The following is a 19,224-nucleotide window of genomic DNA, read 5'->3' on the forward strand; positions in this document are numbered from 1 at the left end:
AAAGAAATCTTCTTGGCCTACTACATATGATATGGATTTAGCTTTTATGGTGTTTTGTTTTGTTTTGTTTCGTTTTTCTTTTTAAAGCCTTTCTAGTAGTTTGAGGAAAATTATATAGAACTGTCTTTTATTACTTATTGGTTAATCCAGACTGCATACAATTGCAGCAACCAAGTAATAGTCACTAAAAATATATATTACAGGAATAAACAAATTTTGCTACAACAAGCAAACACTGCCATTTGTCAAAGCAAATTTGTGCTTAAATTTGTCAGCTGGAACAACACACATGCACAGACACACATTTAAATAAGAAAAGTGAGCTTCTATCTATGGGAAATGAGTGACATCGTCTTACCTGGGATGAAAGATCAACTCAACCCAAATTAACTACCTCACTGGCTCACTGGATTACCACAGAGCCTCCTTCATTCAATCTGTTCCTTCCGTTTTAGACATTTTCTTTAAAAGGTCCCTATTGACACTAACAGTGAATACATTCACCCACTAGCACTTATTATCTCAGATTGCATGATAATGAAAATTAGGGCTAGGATCACAGCTTGCTTTACACTGACAAGGCTCTTCCAATGATAGGATCCCACTATCTCCCCAATGACTTTGCAGACCTGCCTCTCACTCCTCATACTGCTGTGTGGTTATTGGTACTCCCACCTCTCTCCCCCAGATCATTGGATCTTTACACATCATACCAGTACAATACTTGGTATAGCAGAGACAATTGGAAAACTTTGTTTTGTTTTATTTTGTTTTGAGTGAAGCCCAGAGAGGTGAGATGACTTGCTAGGGATTCTAACCCTGGCCCATTGTGCCCTCGCACAGACTGCCTTTCCTTTCTCTAGCCCAGTAACCTCGCCTCTGAGAGGAGGGGGCATAAAGACAAAGCATGGGGCTTGGGTGAGGAACTTTAAATGGAGTCAGAGTAGACCCTAGAAGACACACTTTCCTTATTGGGTGGGACCTGAGCTCCCACCTATTCCAACGCCTACTCCTTCCCTCGGATGCACTGAGCTACTGGAACATTCTCCAGGCTGCTCTGGCACTCTGTTGCTGCTTGCCCGTTTAGGTCACCTTTCTTGGGCCTAAAGCCAATTTCATGAACATTGTTTTATACATGAGTGAAATGAGACACTGAGCAATTCATCTTCTTCTAAAAGTCATGCCCACAAACTCCCATCCAGTTTCCTTTCTCACCCAGCCTTATCCCAGCTCTCAGACAATAAAGCATTGAAAGGAGTTGTTTACATTGACCTTTTCATTAGTTTGAAGACAAAGGTTTGTAACACCCTCCCTCCTAGATGGAACATAACTAAAGTAGAAAACAAGCTGAGGTTTCATCTGGAACTTTCTCTTTAGAGCAAAATAAGGATCAAGAATCAGAAATATGGAACACAGAAAGAAGAGTGTATGTCAGAGGGGTAGAAGATGGGGGAGGGGGATTATCATTATGTGAGGGATATAAATGATAAATGTTTAACTATTACATTGTTTTGTACACCTGAAACTAATTTTAAAAATTTTAAAAATAATAATAAAAATAAATAAATAAGTAAATAAAAGCAAGCCGCCTAAAAACCAATAAGGCAGCATGCCTGAAAAAAAAGAAAGAAAGAAGAATGGGCAGAGCAGAAAAGTTTGGAGTTTTCATAAACTCATAGACTCGTGGCTGGAAGGCAAATCAAGTATCAACGAGTCTCACTTTTTTATCCAAACCAGTGCAACAATGGACATCAGGGCACACCTTGCTGGTGATTTTACCGTTGCTCTTCTTAACTGTACTGGCATCAGAGAGAAAGAGAAAAAGCTTAGGCAGTCAACAAGAAAAAAATGGCTCAAGGTCACAGAAGTTAAGAGACCTGCAGCCCTGCTTCCTGCCCCCTCCCTCCAGGTTATACCCGAAGGAGTCCAGGGGTCAGGAGGCATGCCCAGTCACATACCGATGAAGACATTAGCTCTGAATTTTCTTGCCTTTAAGAAAGGCAGCCATTAGAGAAAGACTGGAAAAAAATCTGCAGTGCAGGTAGAAAAGGGTTTCTGGCCTACTCTTACCAGCACCAAGGACTAAAATGGAGTCTGGGAGGTTTGGGAAGGACACGTAGCTTGGGACATTCTGCAGGAGGCCAGAGAGGAACAGGTATACTCCCTTTTCTCCTTTACCCCCCGAAAGGCAATTTAGCTGCTCATAATTGAATGTGAGCGACTTCTAGAGAAAGGTAATAGGTTCGTTTCCTATTGTCCTCAAGTTAACACGTCTTTTCCTACCTATAAATGCTTTGTAAAAAATCATCCACAGAGAAAGGACATTATTTAAAAGGTCTGAACAATGAATCAATGCTCCTTTTCCACTCACCTTTGCCTCTTCATTCACATCCCAAGTGAAGGAAACAGCATTATATGCAATCTCTTCAATGTTTCCAATGGTATTGAAGCTCTCCTTGTAATCAGCTGTAACATTAAGAAAGAACAAGGTTTGAAAAGAGTAAGAGTTACAGTGACATGTATTGAACTATCATTTTCCAATGGGGAAATGGAAACTGCCTCTTCTCCTGGCTTTCTCTATGGCAACAGTTAAGAATTTATGTTTGCTATTCTTTTATAATATCTATAAGAATGTAAGCATGTTCCTCGATTAAAAGAGTAAATCTAGGTGAAGCAACGTTCCTAACTGATTTGTTCATTAGTTTCATTTTTAACCAGGTTTCCAAAATTATCGTTTTCTTTTCTTCCTGAGTCCTTCGTTCCTCTCCTACTCACTTTCCTGCCACTTAATTTTGCTGGAAGCACCAAAATATCCCACAGGGATTGTTTTGTAGAACAGAACATTGTGTTTAACAGCTATGTAGTGTCATCAGGACTTCAGTGAAGAAATTCCAAGAGAGTGCTGCACAACTTATTTTTTAACTTCTTTTTGGACTTGGCTACAGAAAGTTGAGATAATCATACTCAGCTCACTATCACCACCTGTCCATTTAAGGCCCTCTCTTCTTCATTTCTCTATTTATGGAATATTTATTTACTCTTTTTATCCCCATTATCTGCCTCCATAAACACAATAGCTATTAACGTGTTGGAGATATAGTCTTATGAGTTGTGTTAATTTGCCTGTGTACACAGCTTTCATTCTCACAGATTGTGTTGTGCTATGGCTAGGATTGCCAGATCTAACAAATATTCAGGACATACTTATCCTACAAAAGTATTTGTTGTATATCAGAAATTGAAATTTAACTGGGCACCTGTATTTTATGTGGCAAGCCTAGCTCTGGCCCTTTCCGAGTCTGACCGCACGCCTGTTTCTAACTGCAGCTGCACAGCACTCCATGGTGATCGTCAACCACAAATCATCCCCTCTCCCCAGAGCTGAACCCTTTGGTGGTCTCTAGCTCGCTGGCACCACAAGAAGACCTGCCACAAAAATCTTTATTACTCACTGTGTCCACTGTCCCTGCCTTAGTTGGTCTTTAGGTCTGGTCACAATATTCCTTGTCTTAATGCTCACTGCTTCCTGAGGCTTCCAGTATGCTTACCACCTGGATTTTTCTCCCTACTCTCGGCCTCCTTAGATATGACATCCTACCTTACTGCTGTCCCTTGTGTACTAAATAAACATTGGTCATGTCCTGCTTGTGTAGCATCATGCAAAGGCCCATCTGCTTTTCTTTTCTTTCTTTTTTTTTTTTTCAAGGAGGGTGCAGCCCACAGTGGCCCATGCAGGGATTGAACCGGCAACCTTGGTGCTACCAGCACCACGCTCTGACCAACTGAGCTAACCGGCCACTCCCCTCCCCCATCTGCTTTCATTTGAGGCCTGGTTTATTCACAAATTGATCACCTAATCATGTATGTTCTTTCTCTGTAAGCTTCCATGATTATTTTTCTAAACTGAACCTCTGATCATGTGCTTTTTATCATTTTTTATAAGGCTAAATCTCACACCATGACCTATCGTGTAGGCCCTACACACTTCTCTGTGCCATCATACCCCACCTCACAATGGCGGTCCGAGGAAGGCTCGATTCTAACAGCATTGGTGGTCTATTTGTATATAAAATCTTTTTAAATACTTTTCTTTCTGAGTTAGGAGTTAGTTACTATAACTGACTTTCACGATATATTATAAAGTGTGCATTGTCTACAAAATCTGACATGTTTTTGGCCAAATGGTTGTTTCCTCATCCCGTGTTCGGCTAAGTTGCCCTATCACTCCAGGGCTGGTGGCTTCTCGAGGCTTTAACAAGTTTTCTATGTTAATGGCGTGAAATTTTGAAGTCGGCTTTCCTAAAGTTCACACATCTAATCATTTTTAGCCATTCCCTCCTTATTTATCACAAAATCTATCTTCATGTGGTCCTTTACCAAGATTTTAACTACTTTCTCTTAATAGAACTTAAGAGAAGAAATACTTAACAGAACTTCTTCTGTTTATGTGAATTAGGTTGAAAGGAGTAGTACTCCTATTTGCTTTTTCTGTTCATAATATAATAAAACAAATTCAATAATAATAATAATAATTTCATAATAATCCATAATAAAACAAAGCCAGTTTGATTTTGTTTTTTAATAAAACTCCTTATTATGGGCCCTGATTAATGGTTGGTCACAGAAAAACCTACTTAGATGTGCTCTCCAGAAAGGCCCTCCAGACTCACCGTAGGTCATGTCATTCTAGACGCCAACCAGAATTCTGTTTCCCCTTTCTCATTAAATTTCTACTTTTTTGGCCAATCCCCTGAGTACAAAGTGCTATCCTAATGATGTTATATTTGCGTTTCTTCTATCGCTTATGAGTTCAAGCATATTTTCACATCCAGTATAGCCAGACGTCTCCTTATATAAACTGCCTGTTCATGCCCTTTGTCTATGTATCTGTTGGTTTCCCAGGGAAACTTTAAAGCAAAACTATATACCTTTACATTTTAAATAAAACAAACACACTTTACTATAAAATCTAGTGTGTATACCATAGGAAAGTCAGAACCATGAACAAGCAAGAAAAATGTTTAAAAGCAGCCACAATCTACTCACCCACAACCACTAAAACACATCTGTATATACTTCATTTTTCCTATCTGTCTCTCTCTCTTTTTCCAAAATATGTCAATATTTTTACAGTGCTGTACCAATTATTTTTAATTTGCTTTTTCCTCCTACTATGTCAATAAATAAACTTGTGAAAAATACTTTTAATGGCCAAATACTATTATATTGAATTAAAATAAAGTGCTATAACTTTACTTTGCTCTTGTTGATCACTTAAATGATGTCCAATACTTTCTTACCTTAAATATCACTTCATTTAATTACTTAATTATTTCATTAAGATATATTCTCAGAAGTGAAATTTATAGGTCAACAGCAAATATATTCTTGAGGCTTTTTCATTCGTTTTGTTAAATTGTCCTTGGAAAGGATGAAACCATTTATATTCACAATAACAGTGTATGAGTTCTTATTTCTTTCCAAATTGATATGCAAAACATGCTAACGTATTTGAATTTGCAATTCTTTGATTGCTAAAGAGGTAGAACCCTCTTTTGCTTGCTTTCTGGCTCTTGGTGTTTCTTTATACTCTTTCTCTTTTGTTTTTATTTTTATTCATTTATCCAACAAATTTCTTGTTTTGTCCTTTGCTCATTTTTCTCTTAAGGTGTTCATATTTTCTTATTGATTTTAAAGTAAATATTTAAAGCTAAGAGATAAAATAGAAAGCAAAAGAAAACCATTTTATAATCTACAAATTTAGAATAAGGCTTTATGACTGTATTGGGGACGATTTTAAATGCAAACCAGTGCATGATTTTAAATGCAAACCAGCAGGCCAGCCAATCTATAAAAAATCTGAAGAGCAAAGCAGACCACTGAATTTAAAGAAATTGAGTTCCCCGATTCTTCATAGGTATTTATTTTAAAAGAATAGTCTTGCAATTTTGTTTTTAAGTCTTTAATAAGACTTAAAAACAAACCAAAAAAACCTTTTAGGTCAATCATAAATTAAGAAAGCAAATATATCTAGAAATAAAGACAAACCAAAGTGGTTTCGTCCAACACTTATCCTCGATGTCCTAAGTTACTGCATTATAAGGTTTTATTTTTTCCGTAGCTTCTGCACCTGAAGATTTTCTCACCTGAAAAAAATGTACTAGCTCAGAAAAGAAAAGAATTTCTTTTAAAAGCAAATGCAATACCAATACAAATAAAATGCTTTCTGGTTGCCCTAATCTTACACAGGGTCTCGTCACTTTCTCTCTATCATAGTCACTTAATCAAAAAATGTATTAAACTAGTATTTACTGTATGCCTGCTAGGTGCCAGATAAGTGTCCTCCCACTTGGGAAACAGCATAGAATAAGACTAGGTCCCTGGTCTTGTGAATCTTACAGTCCAGAAGGAGACAGAATATAAATAAATTGACAAGTAAATAAACAACACTATTTGTCTACTTATTTACACAAACAACAGATGATGTTTAATCTACCTTTTCATGCCAAATACAAAACACAAAAAGATTGATGAGGCTACTTTTTATTGGGTGGCTGCACTACCTGTTTATTGCCTTCATAGCACATACCAATATTTTATATATTTACTTATCACCAGCATTTCCCATTGGCTATATATGTTATAGAAGGGCAAGGGACTTTATCTTAAATACCGCTGCTCTCTCAGTGCTTACCATCATACAGACTAGCTGCACTCCATAAGGTAGCTGAATAAATGAATAAGTGAATGAACGAATCCACAGACATTCTAAACAAAAAAATATAACTAAGAGATGATGTCACACTGTTCTCTACCCTTCTGCAATACAAGTAATGCCTATTCATCTCTATCCTTTGTTTTCAGTCTCTAAGCCATTTACCTACAGATGGTAAAATAGCTCTACCACCTTTTCAGGACTACGTTTCCTAAAAGACTAAACAGCTTCTGCATACTGACGTTGCCTGGTCCACAGGCATACTTGGGTCCAATGAATAAAATGCTAAGAGATGTGTCTCCTGTTCTGAAAACTGTGTTAATGCCCTTTGATAAGTGTTGTTTGCTTGAGGGCTTATGACCTATGGTGTAAAAATAGGAATTCAACAACCTGGTTTTTAAGCCTTCCTTAACTGAGTTCCTCAAGCAAGTGTCTCAAACCCAAATTTTGTAAATGTTGCCATTTGCAACGAGTAAAAGGCACTGTAACGAGCTGGTGTAATGAACTTGGTTTCTTAGAGCTGCCACAATCTTGGAGGCTTAAAACAACAGAAATTTACTCTCTCACAGCTTTACAGCCAAAAGTTCCCAACCAAGATGTTGGTTCCTTCTGGAGGCTCTGAGGAATAATAGGTTCTGTGCCTGTCTCCTAGCTTCCAGTGGTTGCTAGCGATCCGCGATGTCCCTGGGCTTGGAAATGCCTCACTATAATCTCTGCCTCTGTGTTCAAATGCTGTTCTCTTCTGTGCGTCTGTGTCTATTTCTCCGTTCTCTGCTAAGAACTTGTCATTGAATTTAGGGTCCACCCTAGTCCAGGATAATCTCACCTTGAGATCCTTAATTACGTATGCAAAGACATTTTTCCCCAATGAGGTCATATATACCTTCGGGAAGTTAGAACATAGACGTATCATTCTTGAGGATCACCATTCAATCCCCTGCATCTGGGATTCCCCCTTATGATCGGAAGTCATGGGCTTTTAGTGAATGGCTTGTTTTTACATGATAGCACCATAGCTGAAAAATAATCACCCCACTTTAAAAGAATTAGAAAGGACATTAATTGTGAAAACATTACATTTTGATTGGGCTTGTTTTTTCTTAAAAAATGATGAGACACCATAAAAGCTACATGTGTCATACACTGGTTTGTAAATATCTAATGACACTAACATCTACTTGGTGAGGCAGAGGAGATAAATAGGAAAATGGCTGAAATGTTTCCAAAAAACAGCATGATGGAACAAAATTATGATTGGCTGAAGTGGGTCTCTAAAAAATGTATGCCAATTGAATCTGAGTTAAAGGTAGTTCTTATTAATATTAGTAATTTGTACAGAAAGGGACAACCCTAAAGTACATAACTCGTTTAAAGCATCGGGAAGAATGAAACCGTAGGAAGAAGAAATGGGAGTCTGCTAATGAAATAAAAGCAAAGTTGATCTCATTGTTAATGTCATGTTGCCAGCGATATAACTAAACTTTCCAGGATCCTCTCTAAGACCGTGTGTGCCCTTGGAGTGTCAGAGTGAGGAGTGCAGGAATGCACAGCCATATACATCCTCTAGGGCACCTTAGGGTGCCCCCCAGAGAGGTAGGATGAGTCTGGATTCCTGTACCTTATGTGCCCGAGTGAATGTTTTATAACAGTGCTTCTCAAATGTTGGGGTGCATCAGAATCATCTGTGGGGCTTTGGTAAAATGCAGTTGGCTAGGCCCACTTCCAGAGAGTCAGTAGGTCTTGGATGTGGCACAGAATTTGCCTTCTGAGCTCCCAGGTGGGGTGATGCTGCCCTTTTGCAGACTACACTTTGGGTAGCACTGTTCTATGGTGAACTGAAATGATTGAATCCTTTGGGTGCATTTGGTTCACTCCACACATGGTCTTAGAAAGCACTATGTCTGTCGTTGAGGTCTTACACCATCAGTGAAGTCCATGTGACAGATTGTTCTCCTTCCTAAAAGATTACCCCTATTGGGTGGACACAAACACCACATATACGAGCATCAGGCAATTACCTATATGGTGAAACCTGAGTACCACCTGCTCCAAGAAGTCTGCTTGTTCTCAAGTCTGGAATACCATCCTAAAACACTCATCCCTTTGAGTGAAGGGCATTGTCATCTCCTGATATTAAAATGCAGATATTCTTGGGATATTAATAACAGCCACAAACAGAGAACTTACTAAGTGCCACACCTTTAACCAAGGTTACCAAATCTAACCCTCACAACCACTCTGTAAGGTAGATTCCTCCTATAGAGAAGTTGCGGCTTGTAGAAAATCACATGGCTGGTAACAGGCCAACCTGTGATTCGAATCCGGGTCTGTCTGGTGCCCAAAGCCAAACTTTTAACCACTGCCTGTATTTATCTTGCAAATCAAACAATAAATTGTCACCAGATATTAACACCTTACAGAGAAAAACCAGCACACCCTGCATGGCAACTAGCTGGTAGAGAAGTGCTGAGGAAAGTTCAATGAGGCAGACAGACTAGACATTTTAGGATGATTGCAAATTCTTTGACAAAGGAGGGCAAGGCTGTGTTGCTGCACTGGAGAGGAGCATAGAAAATATCTCCATATCTTGTAGGCACTATGAAGACTGAAAGAAAAGTTCCAAAGTTAGCCCTTCTGAGGAAACGGGGAGGGGAATGAGGATAAATTTTACAGTGTTTCAGCAAAGGGCAGCTGAGCATAGGTGAGTGTACAATGTTTTCATGCGTGTTTCAGGCAAGTTACATTCTGCACAGAAATGGCGGCATTGGATTCTATTTTAACTGTCATGGACAGCAGGATGGTAAATTGTTTTGTTATCTTTTTTATTTTTTGCATATAATCAGTAGTCTATTAATAGACTTTTGTAGATTGGGTTTTCTTCAAACTGGTTGTATGTGTAAGTGTGATTCTGGACTGCCATCAAAGGAACTTTGAATTCTTTCACCTTAATTAAGTTTCACATGCTTGGTAAATTATAACTACCCCCTTTTAATTATTTTTGTATATATTGTTGGAGATTAAAAGGAGTGGTATAATTAATATAAAAATTGCTTCTCTTCTAAAAGCTGTACATTCTGTCTGGACTAGTGAAATAACGAACCTGGAATGCTGAAAATAGCTCAGGGCACTACTGCTAATTCTGTGTGCATACATGGCCGCCGAAGATTTGTTTTCAAAGCTAAGAACTCAGTGTAGTTTGTATATTTCGGGTCAGGATATACAAGGAAACCATTTGTAGGGCAGCACCCAAAGCACAGGAAGAAAGGACACTGGTGGTGGAGACACACAGACCTGAATTTAATTTCCGTCTTCCTCTCACCAAGCCCTGCGACCTTCAGTGAGTTATGGAACCTCTCTGAACTTATATTTCCTCATCTACAAAAGAGAGACAATATCTAAGACAACAGGCCCTGCTAGTCCCCCAGGGCATGTTGGGAACAACGCTGCTCCCTACCTCCCCCATCTCACCTGTCCTCAAACCTCTGTTCCCCTCTGTCTGCAAAGGTCAAAGAGGATCAGCTGAAAGGCAGGAAACCGTCAAGAGCCATTCTAGGAGGATTCGCTCTGACTTGAAATGGGTAGAATAAATAAACCTTAGTCCAAGTAAGTTCTGAGATTTTTTTTTCTGTTTTTCAAAATCAAAGCAGCACCTTCTTACGGTAAAACCTGAATGACTCACAAGAACTCTAATGAGTTATTTCCTTTACAATGCTTTTCCCAAGTCCGAGGTAACCTGGGTTTCCTCAAGTATATTGACACTTGAGCTGAGTTTTAGAGGCACTAAATGTATTTCCATCATTTGGTCCTGGCCCCTGAGCAAATAATAGGAATAGCACCAGTTTTTGAGAGCCGAGTGTGTGCTAAATATATATACTTCACAGACATTACCTTTAACAATTCTGATCAGTAGCTTTTTTTATTAATCCTACTTTGTAGAACAGGAAACAAGAAAATGTATTAAGTACCTCCCCTCCCTGACAGTTTTTAAGGGGCCAAACTGGAACCTAAGAAGTTCTGTCTACATACAAAACCAGAGCCCTTTGATTTCTGTAATATACAACCTTTCAAATGAACACCTTTCCATACATAATCTGGAACAATGATGGCTGAAATTATGAAGACATAGTTTGTGACTCAGAATGTGACTCTTCAATATCAAAGCAGGAATTAATAATATCATTAGTATTTACTCTCCATGGTTTATTATCATACCCTCACAGATATCATTTAAGATGGGATCTTTCTTGGAATTTTCCCTTTAGGCTAAAGTTGGCATTTTATTTGTGTTGGATTCACCTTTCTGTCTCTAGAGAAGGAATTGTATAGGCCAATGTTATAGCTTTCCATTGTATTAAGCATAAATTTAGAGTAAGAAAAGCATTTTACATTGCAACCCATTACTGTGTTCCATGTATGTTAGTATTTTTAATTCTATTTGATTTCATTTTTCTAAGAATGTTGATCCTGATCTGTAAACTTGATTTCAAACTCACAATAGTTTAGACCCATGTGTAGACCTATGTGTAGACACATAAGCACACATGCTTATGTGCCTATATATGCACCATGGATGGCTTCTAGCTCTGAATTTAAATCAACGAGATGGGCTTAAAATTAAGCTCTTCTCATTCATCTATGTTACTCACTGAGATTTACCTTCAATCTATTTTGTCTCTTCAAACTATTTGGTCTCTGAAAAAATAGTGCCTGGGTGGCTGGATGGCTGAACAAACAGTTCTGAACAAACAGGGTTGCTGGTTCGATTCCCACATGGGCCAGTGAGCTGCACCCTCCACAACTAGACTGAAGACAACAAGCTGCCGCTGAGCTTCTGGAGGGGCAGCAGGATGGCTCAGTTGGTTAGAGAGTGAGGTCTCAACAACAAGGTTGCCGGTTCAATTCCCTCAAGAGATGGTGGCTGCGCCCCCTGCAACTGAAAACGGCTACTGGACTTGGAGCTGAGCTGCATCCTCCACAACTAGATTAAAGGACAATGACTTGGAGCTGATGGGTCCTGGAAAAACGCAGTTCCCCAATATTCCCCAATAAAAATTTTTAAAAAATAATTTAAATAAATAAATAAATAGTGCCTGATAACTTTCTGACAGTTTGTTGAATGAATGAAGACATGGCTAGTACTTTGGTAAATAACTTATTCTTGTACACTGTATGAACTAGTCATGTTTTATTTTAATTTCCCATTCTTTCTCTTGTTATTTAATATACTACCTGTCTTAAGGGTAGGTGTGGGGACGAGAAGTTATGGGCACTTAGGAATAGAAGTTACTGCCTAAAGTGGCTAATAAGCTGTAATCATCTCAGACCTACAAACAGGGCTCCCTCCTTCTAGAACAATAGTTCCTAACCTCTTCCCACCCCAGATAATATTTCCAGAAACTGTAATACTTCCCGGTTAAACCAACACTAATTTATAAAAAAAAATTAAACTCTTTCTCAAATAATGTTACTTTATTAGTAGCAGTAAGTCTTGAGAATTGCTGTTCTATGATAAAACATTCAATAGTCTCTCAAAGACCAACTCTAGTGTCAGAAATGATTTTCAAACACATATAACTGTATTTTGAGTTGCAGACTGAACAGATTCAAACAAAAGAAATGACTTTTAAGTAATTGGAGGTGCAGGTCACAGACACGTTACAAGAACTGTAAATCCTCACATGGATTATCTTTTACTTAATTTGAACCACAAGCACAATCCCTTCAACTACTCAAGATCCACTCAGATTAACTTCTATTTTCAACCTTTCCAATTGCCCCTGGCCACCCAATCACACAGAAAACTGGTTAACACACATAGGAAGGTAAGTCTGTTAAGTGTGTGATGGGGGGGCTGGGGTGGGGGGAGACTGCATTGGCTATTCTAGTTTGTTACATGAATGATTTTTGCAATAACTGCTATTTGAATTACTCATTGTGCTATTCCTGCTTATTTTCCATCAATTATTAGAGGATGTAGATATTATTTTAAAAATTGAAATTCTAATTCTGTTAACTACCATGTTTCCCCAAAAATAAGACCTAGCTGGACAATCAGCTCTAATGCGTCTTTTGGAGAAAAAATTAATATAAGAACCGGATCTTATATAAGACATGGGTCTTATAGTAAAACATTATAGTAAAATAAGACCGGGTCTTATATTAACTTTTGCTCCAAAAGATGCATTAGAGCTGATTGTCCGGCTAGGTCTCATTTTTGGGGAAATATGGTATACTTCTTGAAGAGGGTAAATTTGTCCTTCCAAGGAGGGAAGCTGTTGCTGCTGTCACTGTTTTCCTCTGTAATGCTGACCGCAGCATCTGGGGACTGTTGGTGAGAGTTCAACTGAATCAGCAGCCACCTCAGAAAAGCTGCATAAGCTCTCTAAGCTGGTTTCCTGATCTGTGAAATGGAAAGAAAACCAGCACCTACCTCACAGGATTGTCAAACAATGATGAGATGCCCATTTATTTAGCACTCAGTTATTTCAATACTTGTCTTTTCAAGAGCAGAAAAACTAGTGGCGGCTCCACATTCCTGGAGCCTGTTCAAAGAACTTTCGTCAGATTAGCTTCACCGTATTTTGGCTTCTGCAACCTCAAAGAGCTTGATTTAATTTTGGAAAAACTTTCCCTTGGCAAGTTTTAGGTTTTGTAAACAAAGAAGAAAAACTTTAGATTTGCCTAATTTCACACTTGGGGGTACTGAGAAGACCGTAAATTTCTTTCTGTTGAAAGGCACAGTGAGAGAGAGGCTTCTCATAAATGCTGGAGGACGACTGAAAAAGACCAGCTCTGTAGTTTTGTTCAGTAAACAGATGAGTCTCATGAAATTCTCGGACTGTATCTCCAGATATTTTGTAATATTTTAAGCTAATCAAATAATATTTAAAAATGTGAGACCATTGGGTTATTTGAGGTTTCATTAAATGCATCTCTGAAGAAAGAAAAATATTAGGCCCCAAGCAAAAAACATGAAATCAAACAAAAGCATAGATTATGTGTTTGAGATGAAAGCATGTTCTTGTGTAGCTAAAGATATAGAAAAGGTCCTACCAACCAATTAGAGGAAAAACAATGTGGTACCCGTAATGTGGGGGGGGGAAAAATGGAATACAAGAAATAAAGAATTTTACAGTATTAAATATGATGGCTCTATGAAGTGGTTTTAGTTATCTTTCTCTCTCTCTCTCTCTCTCTCTCTCTCTCTCTCTCTCTCTCTCTCTCACACGCGCGCATGTGTGTGTGTGTGTGTTAATTTTGAAAGCTCATAATCTAAACCAGTATCTGTTTATGGGACCGTTTTACCTTCTCATTAAAACAGATTCTCAGAGGGGTCTTCCACTAGTCTCTCTGTAACATTCCTTCTGGTTAACCACTCAAGGTTTAAAATTATCAGCAGGAGGAAAACTCTTTAACCAGAAAAGGTTTATTAAACCATAATGTCCTGGAACCAGATAAACACACTTCCTAAGAGCAATGAAGAAAAATGGTAAAGGACCACATTAATTGTAATATTTAATTTTCAAACACAGCTACCTTTTTTTTGTTTTGGAAAATTTGCTTTTAAACAATTTCCTATTGCTTACTTCAGGGAGATCATAATGATTTCTAGTTAAATTAAAAATGAGTCATATCTCCCAGTTTACTCGTGTAATATAATATTTCTATGCAAGCAATTAAGTCTTAAGAGTTGTTAAACAAGTTTCATCAAAAGGGCTATAGGATAATAAAATAATATTTAAAATATAACAAAGCAAAGTACCAAATACATATTTAGTCCCCTCGCATCTAGAAAAATATGACCAAAATGGATTCAGCATGGAAGAGAATGCAAGACCCCAGCCTGATTTCCCAGTTAGCTAAACGTGTGCCTGCTTACTGTGTTACCTAAATACACAAAACCACACCTGGGGTTTTGGTCATCAACTAGTTGACACCAGTTGCGTATCTCTTCCGTGCCAGGCTCTGTACTGAGTGTTGGGTATACAAAGGTTTAAAAAAAAAAAAAAATACTCTCTCTACTCAAGAAGCTCAGCATCTAGTAGGATGGACAGAATGCAAACTGATAAACCAAGTGAAACATGGCAAAGAGCTATTGTCTATATATAAACCAAAACCTGTGGAGGGAGCAGCTGACTCTGCAGGGAAGGATTTGGACGATCTCACCCAAGTGGGGACAGACAGACGAGGCCTAAAGGGGAAATATCTACCAGGTGAAGGAGGGAGGGAGGGCTATTCTAGGCAAGGAGAGCCTCCGAGAAGGAACAAAGGAGAGGCTGGAAGTAACCAGGAAAGTTAGTGAGGGGCAAAAATAGACCTATAGATTTGGCATTAAGAAATTTTTTAATAAAAGACAGGTTATGCTGGACTGAGACATAAGTAGTCATCTAGGATGTGGGGTAGGCACATGGAGTTCCTTTTAAGAAACATGGAATGGAAGGTAAGAGGAAAACCCAGCAATAGCTTGAAAGGTAGTCTGAGAAGAGCAGATCCTGGACAAACGGGCAGTTTGTGAAATCTGGAGCTGTCCTGGAACCTTCCCTGGGGGTCTAGAAAAATACTACTGAGACCCCTGGATCGCCCCAGGCAAACGCGACAGGAAGTGTTTCTCTCCAGGGCTGTTGTCCCCAACAAAATGAGCTTCTAGGAGTCACACAGAGACATGCATGCAATAAATGAAAAGGCACAGTGGCTGGATTATTATTGAAAATTAATATATTCTGCCTGAACTGAGATTAAGTTTAAATACTTGCATTGTATAATGTTTTAAAATATAATGTAATAGCCTACCACACTTTCATCATATAAATATTTCCTAACCAAAGTTGAAGATGAAAAAGAATTTTCAGCAACTGTGGCTACAACACTTGTCTGTAAAACAGGGTGACTCTCACAACAAGCATGCTTGTGATGGCAGCTCGAGCCAAGGAAACAGAGCAAGACCCTATGGAGGAAGCAGGGATCAAGGTCACTCTTCTAACTTAGCTCTCTCACTGCCTAGGCTCTCACCAGCAGGAAGGGTTTATGTTTTTTGTTTTGTTTTATTTTGTTTTGTTTTGTTTTGTTTAAGTTGGGTACTCTCAAGAGGTTTGGTTTGGTTTGGTTTTGAATCAAATGTATTTTTCATGTCTATTCAAAAGTGTGGAAACAGTCTAGGAAAACATTAAAAATCGAAATTCCATTTACTTGAGTTGTTTTTAAAGGAAGGTAGACCAACACTTTCCCAACTGCAGGGAGAGAGCAGGTCTGTATAATCCTGGGAGAGGACAGCCCTCCAGAGAACAAAACTAAATGGCTGGGTGAAAAACCCGGGTGAAGAGAGAGGTGAGTTGCAATGCATTGTCTCCTAGCCTATTTGGGCCATGAATTCACGTGGACTACCTGACCTTCGGAAATGCGGCAGCTTTCTCCCCAACCCTCTCTCCAGTCTCCACCCTCCCACTTCTGCACACGTCTGAGTAGCTCAGCCCAGGTTTGGCTATAAAAAATGCAAGAAAGCCTACTTGTGAGGCACGTCCAAGTCAGCCTCCTCTAGAAAATTCAAAGAAAAAAACAGTGTTAATTTTAATCACAATTCCTGTTTGAAAGTAGAGTATAACTCCAGACTGAAGAGAGCTCCTACCCTGGACAGATCAGCCAAACTGAATAATTCACAGTAGTCAGCGAAATTCTGGGTTTGAGAGTCTTCTGATAGGCTTCTCTTTGAATCCTCCAGGAAAACTATTTAGAACTAAACTTGAAGAAACGTTTTGACTTAATTGGAACTTAAGTTTTCATGGAAAGCTTTCCCTTAATATAACGCTGCTATCAACAGAGCACAATTTAAAAACTGGCTCTTAAGAAATAGATCTGTATGAGAGCAGAGATGAAAATCCTATAATCACATGTTAATAACCAAAGATGTACTATAATTGCCTGCTAATTACCATGGGAAACTACAGGATTAATATCAATGATATAACTAATACATCCTGATGTATTATAATCCCCTACTGGGAAAGACTACTGGGAACCAAAATTAAAGACAGAGATTAAATAAAGAGCAAATGGTTAGTTTCACAATTAACTATAAAATTATGTCAATAATCGTTACATTGGACGTAACTGCAAAGTAATAATGCTTATTTGGATGTGCTTTTGGAATCAGTCTCATTACGTTACAATCCAGACCACCCATTCTGAAAATGCAAACCCCATAAAGTTCATTATTTTAGACCATGTGCATTGTACAATAGTAAAGATTCTTAATTCTGGTCGAGAGAGAGAAAGCCTATGTGAATGTGCCTCAATTGATCTGTTGTGGCTTCTGGCTCTCTCTTTCTATAAAGTGAATATTAGTCATTGAACCTCTTCTAATTTTCCTTCCCTGCTTGAAAGGGAACAAATGAAAAACTGCCTTCCCCAGAAAGCAGCTTTAGAATTGTCTACCGTTTCAGTAGACTTGACAGGTAGTCCAGTTCATTGTGTGATTTGTGATTCATTTCAAATATTTTTTAAATGGCTCACACTATGCAAAACTGGGTAACTCCACTATGCAAATAAGTCCCAGGGAACTGCTACCCTGCTCTCTGTGTAGATGGTGACTCAAATTTATCATGCCCCTGGCTGAACTCAGCGCCAGGCCAGCCTACGCTCGCTCTCTGGCCACTCGGCTTCTCCTGACTCCCCTGCCTCAGGGCAAGGCATCCACCTGGTGACAAAGCCGCACTTTTTTTCTGTGATCCTTTTCTTTTCCTTTATCCCCACAAGCAGGCACCATGGAGAGTCTATCACTTCTAGCATTTGTCTCTCGTTCCTGAGTTACCTTTGTATCTCCCCTTTTCACGCTTCATTCCTCTGGGTACTAGTCTTTCACCGGCTATAACTGATCTCCCCATTGCATCACTTTATCCCACTCCCCAGGCTGGCCCAAAATTACCTCCCTGAAATACAGACATCATCCCATTACGGTCCTGCTAAAAATCCTCAATGATTATCAAAGCGCCTGAAATCAAGTACTGCAATTCATTAAAGAGGAATGTCCGTTCATCACAATATTCTACTTGCCTATTATTTCTACATATTTCCTTCTGTCTATCCTTATCAGAGTCCTTCGGGTACTGATGTACAAATGGAACTCATCCTCTTGGATGAATGACAACAGGTAGATACAACTTTTATTATCTCTCTCTTACGTATTCCTGGATCTCTAAAATCTACTCCATTCGACCACAGAAAAACATGGATTACACACAAGGTATGCTTATTACACTTCGATATAAAAAAAGTACACACACAGACACACACTTCAATATCTCCCCAACAAAACTACAAAAGAGGACTTTATAGACTCAAGATAGTTTCAAAGCTGTAAAGAGCCTAATTACTCTCCATATCTGGTGTGCTGAAGACCTAGGGGTGGGTCTTTGCAGAGGAACTGAAACAGCATTTGCCCAATATTCTACCTGCAGCTCTGAGGTTTGCCACCAGGGCACACAGGTGGCAAGAGTCAATGGCCTCGACCACGGGAAGTCCTTAGACACCATGCTGAGCTCAATCAGCCTCCTCTGGAGACCCAGAGGCTCCTTCTAGATCTTGAGCTTCACATCCCTGCCTCCCTAGGATTCCCCCTGAAAAAGCAAACCTTTCCTCAACTACCAAATCCTTCTTTCTCACTTTCTCAACCCCCTTGACTCCGGACTTCCTCCCTTCACCCTCCCTGTATTGGCTGAATCGATAAACACTCCCACTAGCAAGTGTGACAGTTTCTACCCCTTCTATCAGTGCTAACAGCTTCTCAGACTTAATGAAATAATTGACCAATCTCGTTTTGGTTTTTCTGTCTTGGCTCCTGTACCTATTATGCATGTGTTTTTCCCTTCGCTTGTAGCACCCTCACCCACATTTTTCATCTCAGATGTTCTTATTATCCTTTCAGAGAGGTCTCAAAAACATCTCAGGGAAGCGCGCCTCTGAGCTGCCCCTCCCCCCTGGCATCTTAGCCATTGAGCAGTAGTTTGAGGACAGGGGCGCTGCCTTCATTAGCTCTGAATCGCCAGTCCCTCACAAAATGTTTGACATGTTTGCTGAATGAATGTGGGATAAGCTTGCCTTTCTGCAAGCTTACGGTCTCTGATATGGGACCAGCACTCACTCCATGTCCCATTATAAAGGGGTTTTCACACTCAGAGACAAGCGGAATGACATAAAATCTAAGTAGCTATCCAGTCAGGAGGTATAATTGGCACAGGAATGCTCCTTGGGTTGCAGGAGGGAAATGTATTTATGACCTGGAAAAATGGTTGTTATTCAACAAGCTCCTCAGCTGTGTGCTTTGAAAAGCAGCAAAATCTACTTGGGCCAGGAGTTGTTTGTTTTACTTCACTAAGTAAGAGCTAATTGCTAACGATCCCCCCACCAAAAAAAAAAAAAAAAAAAAAAAACCCAAAAAACAGTTTATGGCTTAACGTACAAGAACCACACATGTAAACTGACTTTCAGAAATGTCAGAACTAACAGCGGCCATGAGT

The 19,224-nt window shown here is 39.1% G+C and overlaps 1 protein-coding gene across 4 annotated transcripts in view; it reads right to left on the reverse strand.

Annotated features, from left to right (window-relative positions):
• GRHL2 (grainyhead like transcription factor 2) overlaps positions 1-19,224 on the reverse strand; it is a 155,031-nt gene that overhangs the window by 61,583 nt on the left and 74,224 nt on the right. For all 4 annotated transcript variants that reach the window (XM_081070220.1, XM_081070222.1, XM_081070219.1 and 1 more), the window contains exon 8: positions 2,372-2,466. In XM_081070220.1, coding sequence (XP_080926346.1) covers positions 2,372-2,466 — 95 coding nt within the window. The remainder of the gene's footprint in view (positions 1-2,371; positions 2,467-19,224) is intronic.

This window comes from Rhinolophus hipposideros, assembly GCF_964194185.1.
Source record: "Rhinolophus hipposideros genome assembly, chromosome: 13".
Classification (NCBI taxonomy): domain Eukaryota; kingdom Metazoa; phylum Chordata; class Mammalia; order Chiroptera; family Rhinolophidae; genus Rhinolophus; species Rhinolophus hipposideros.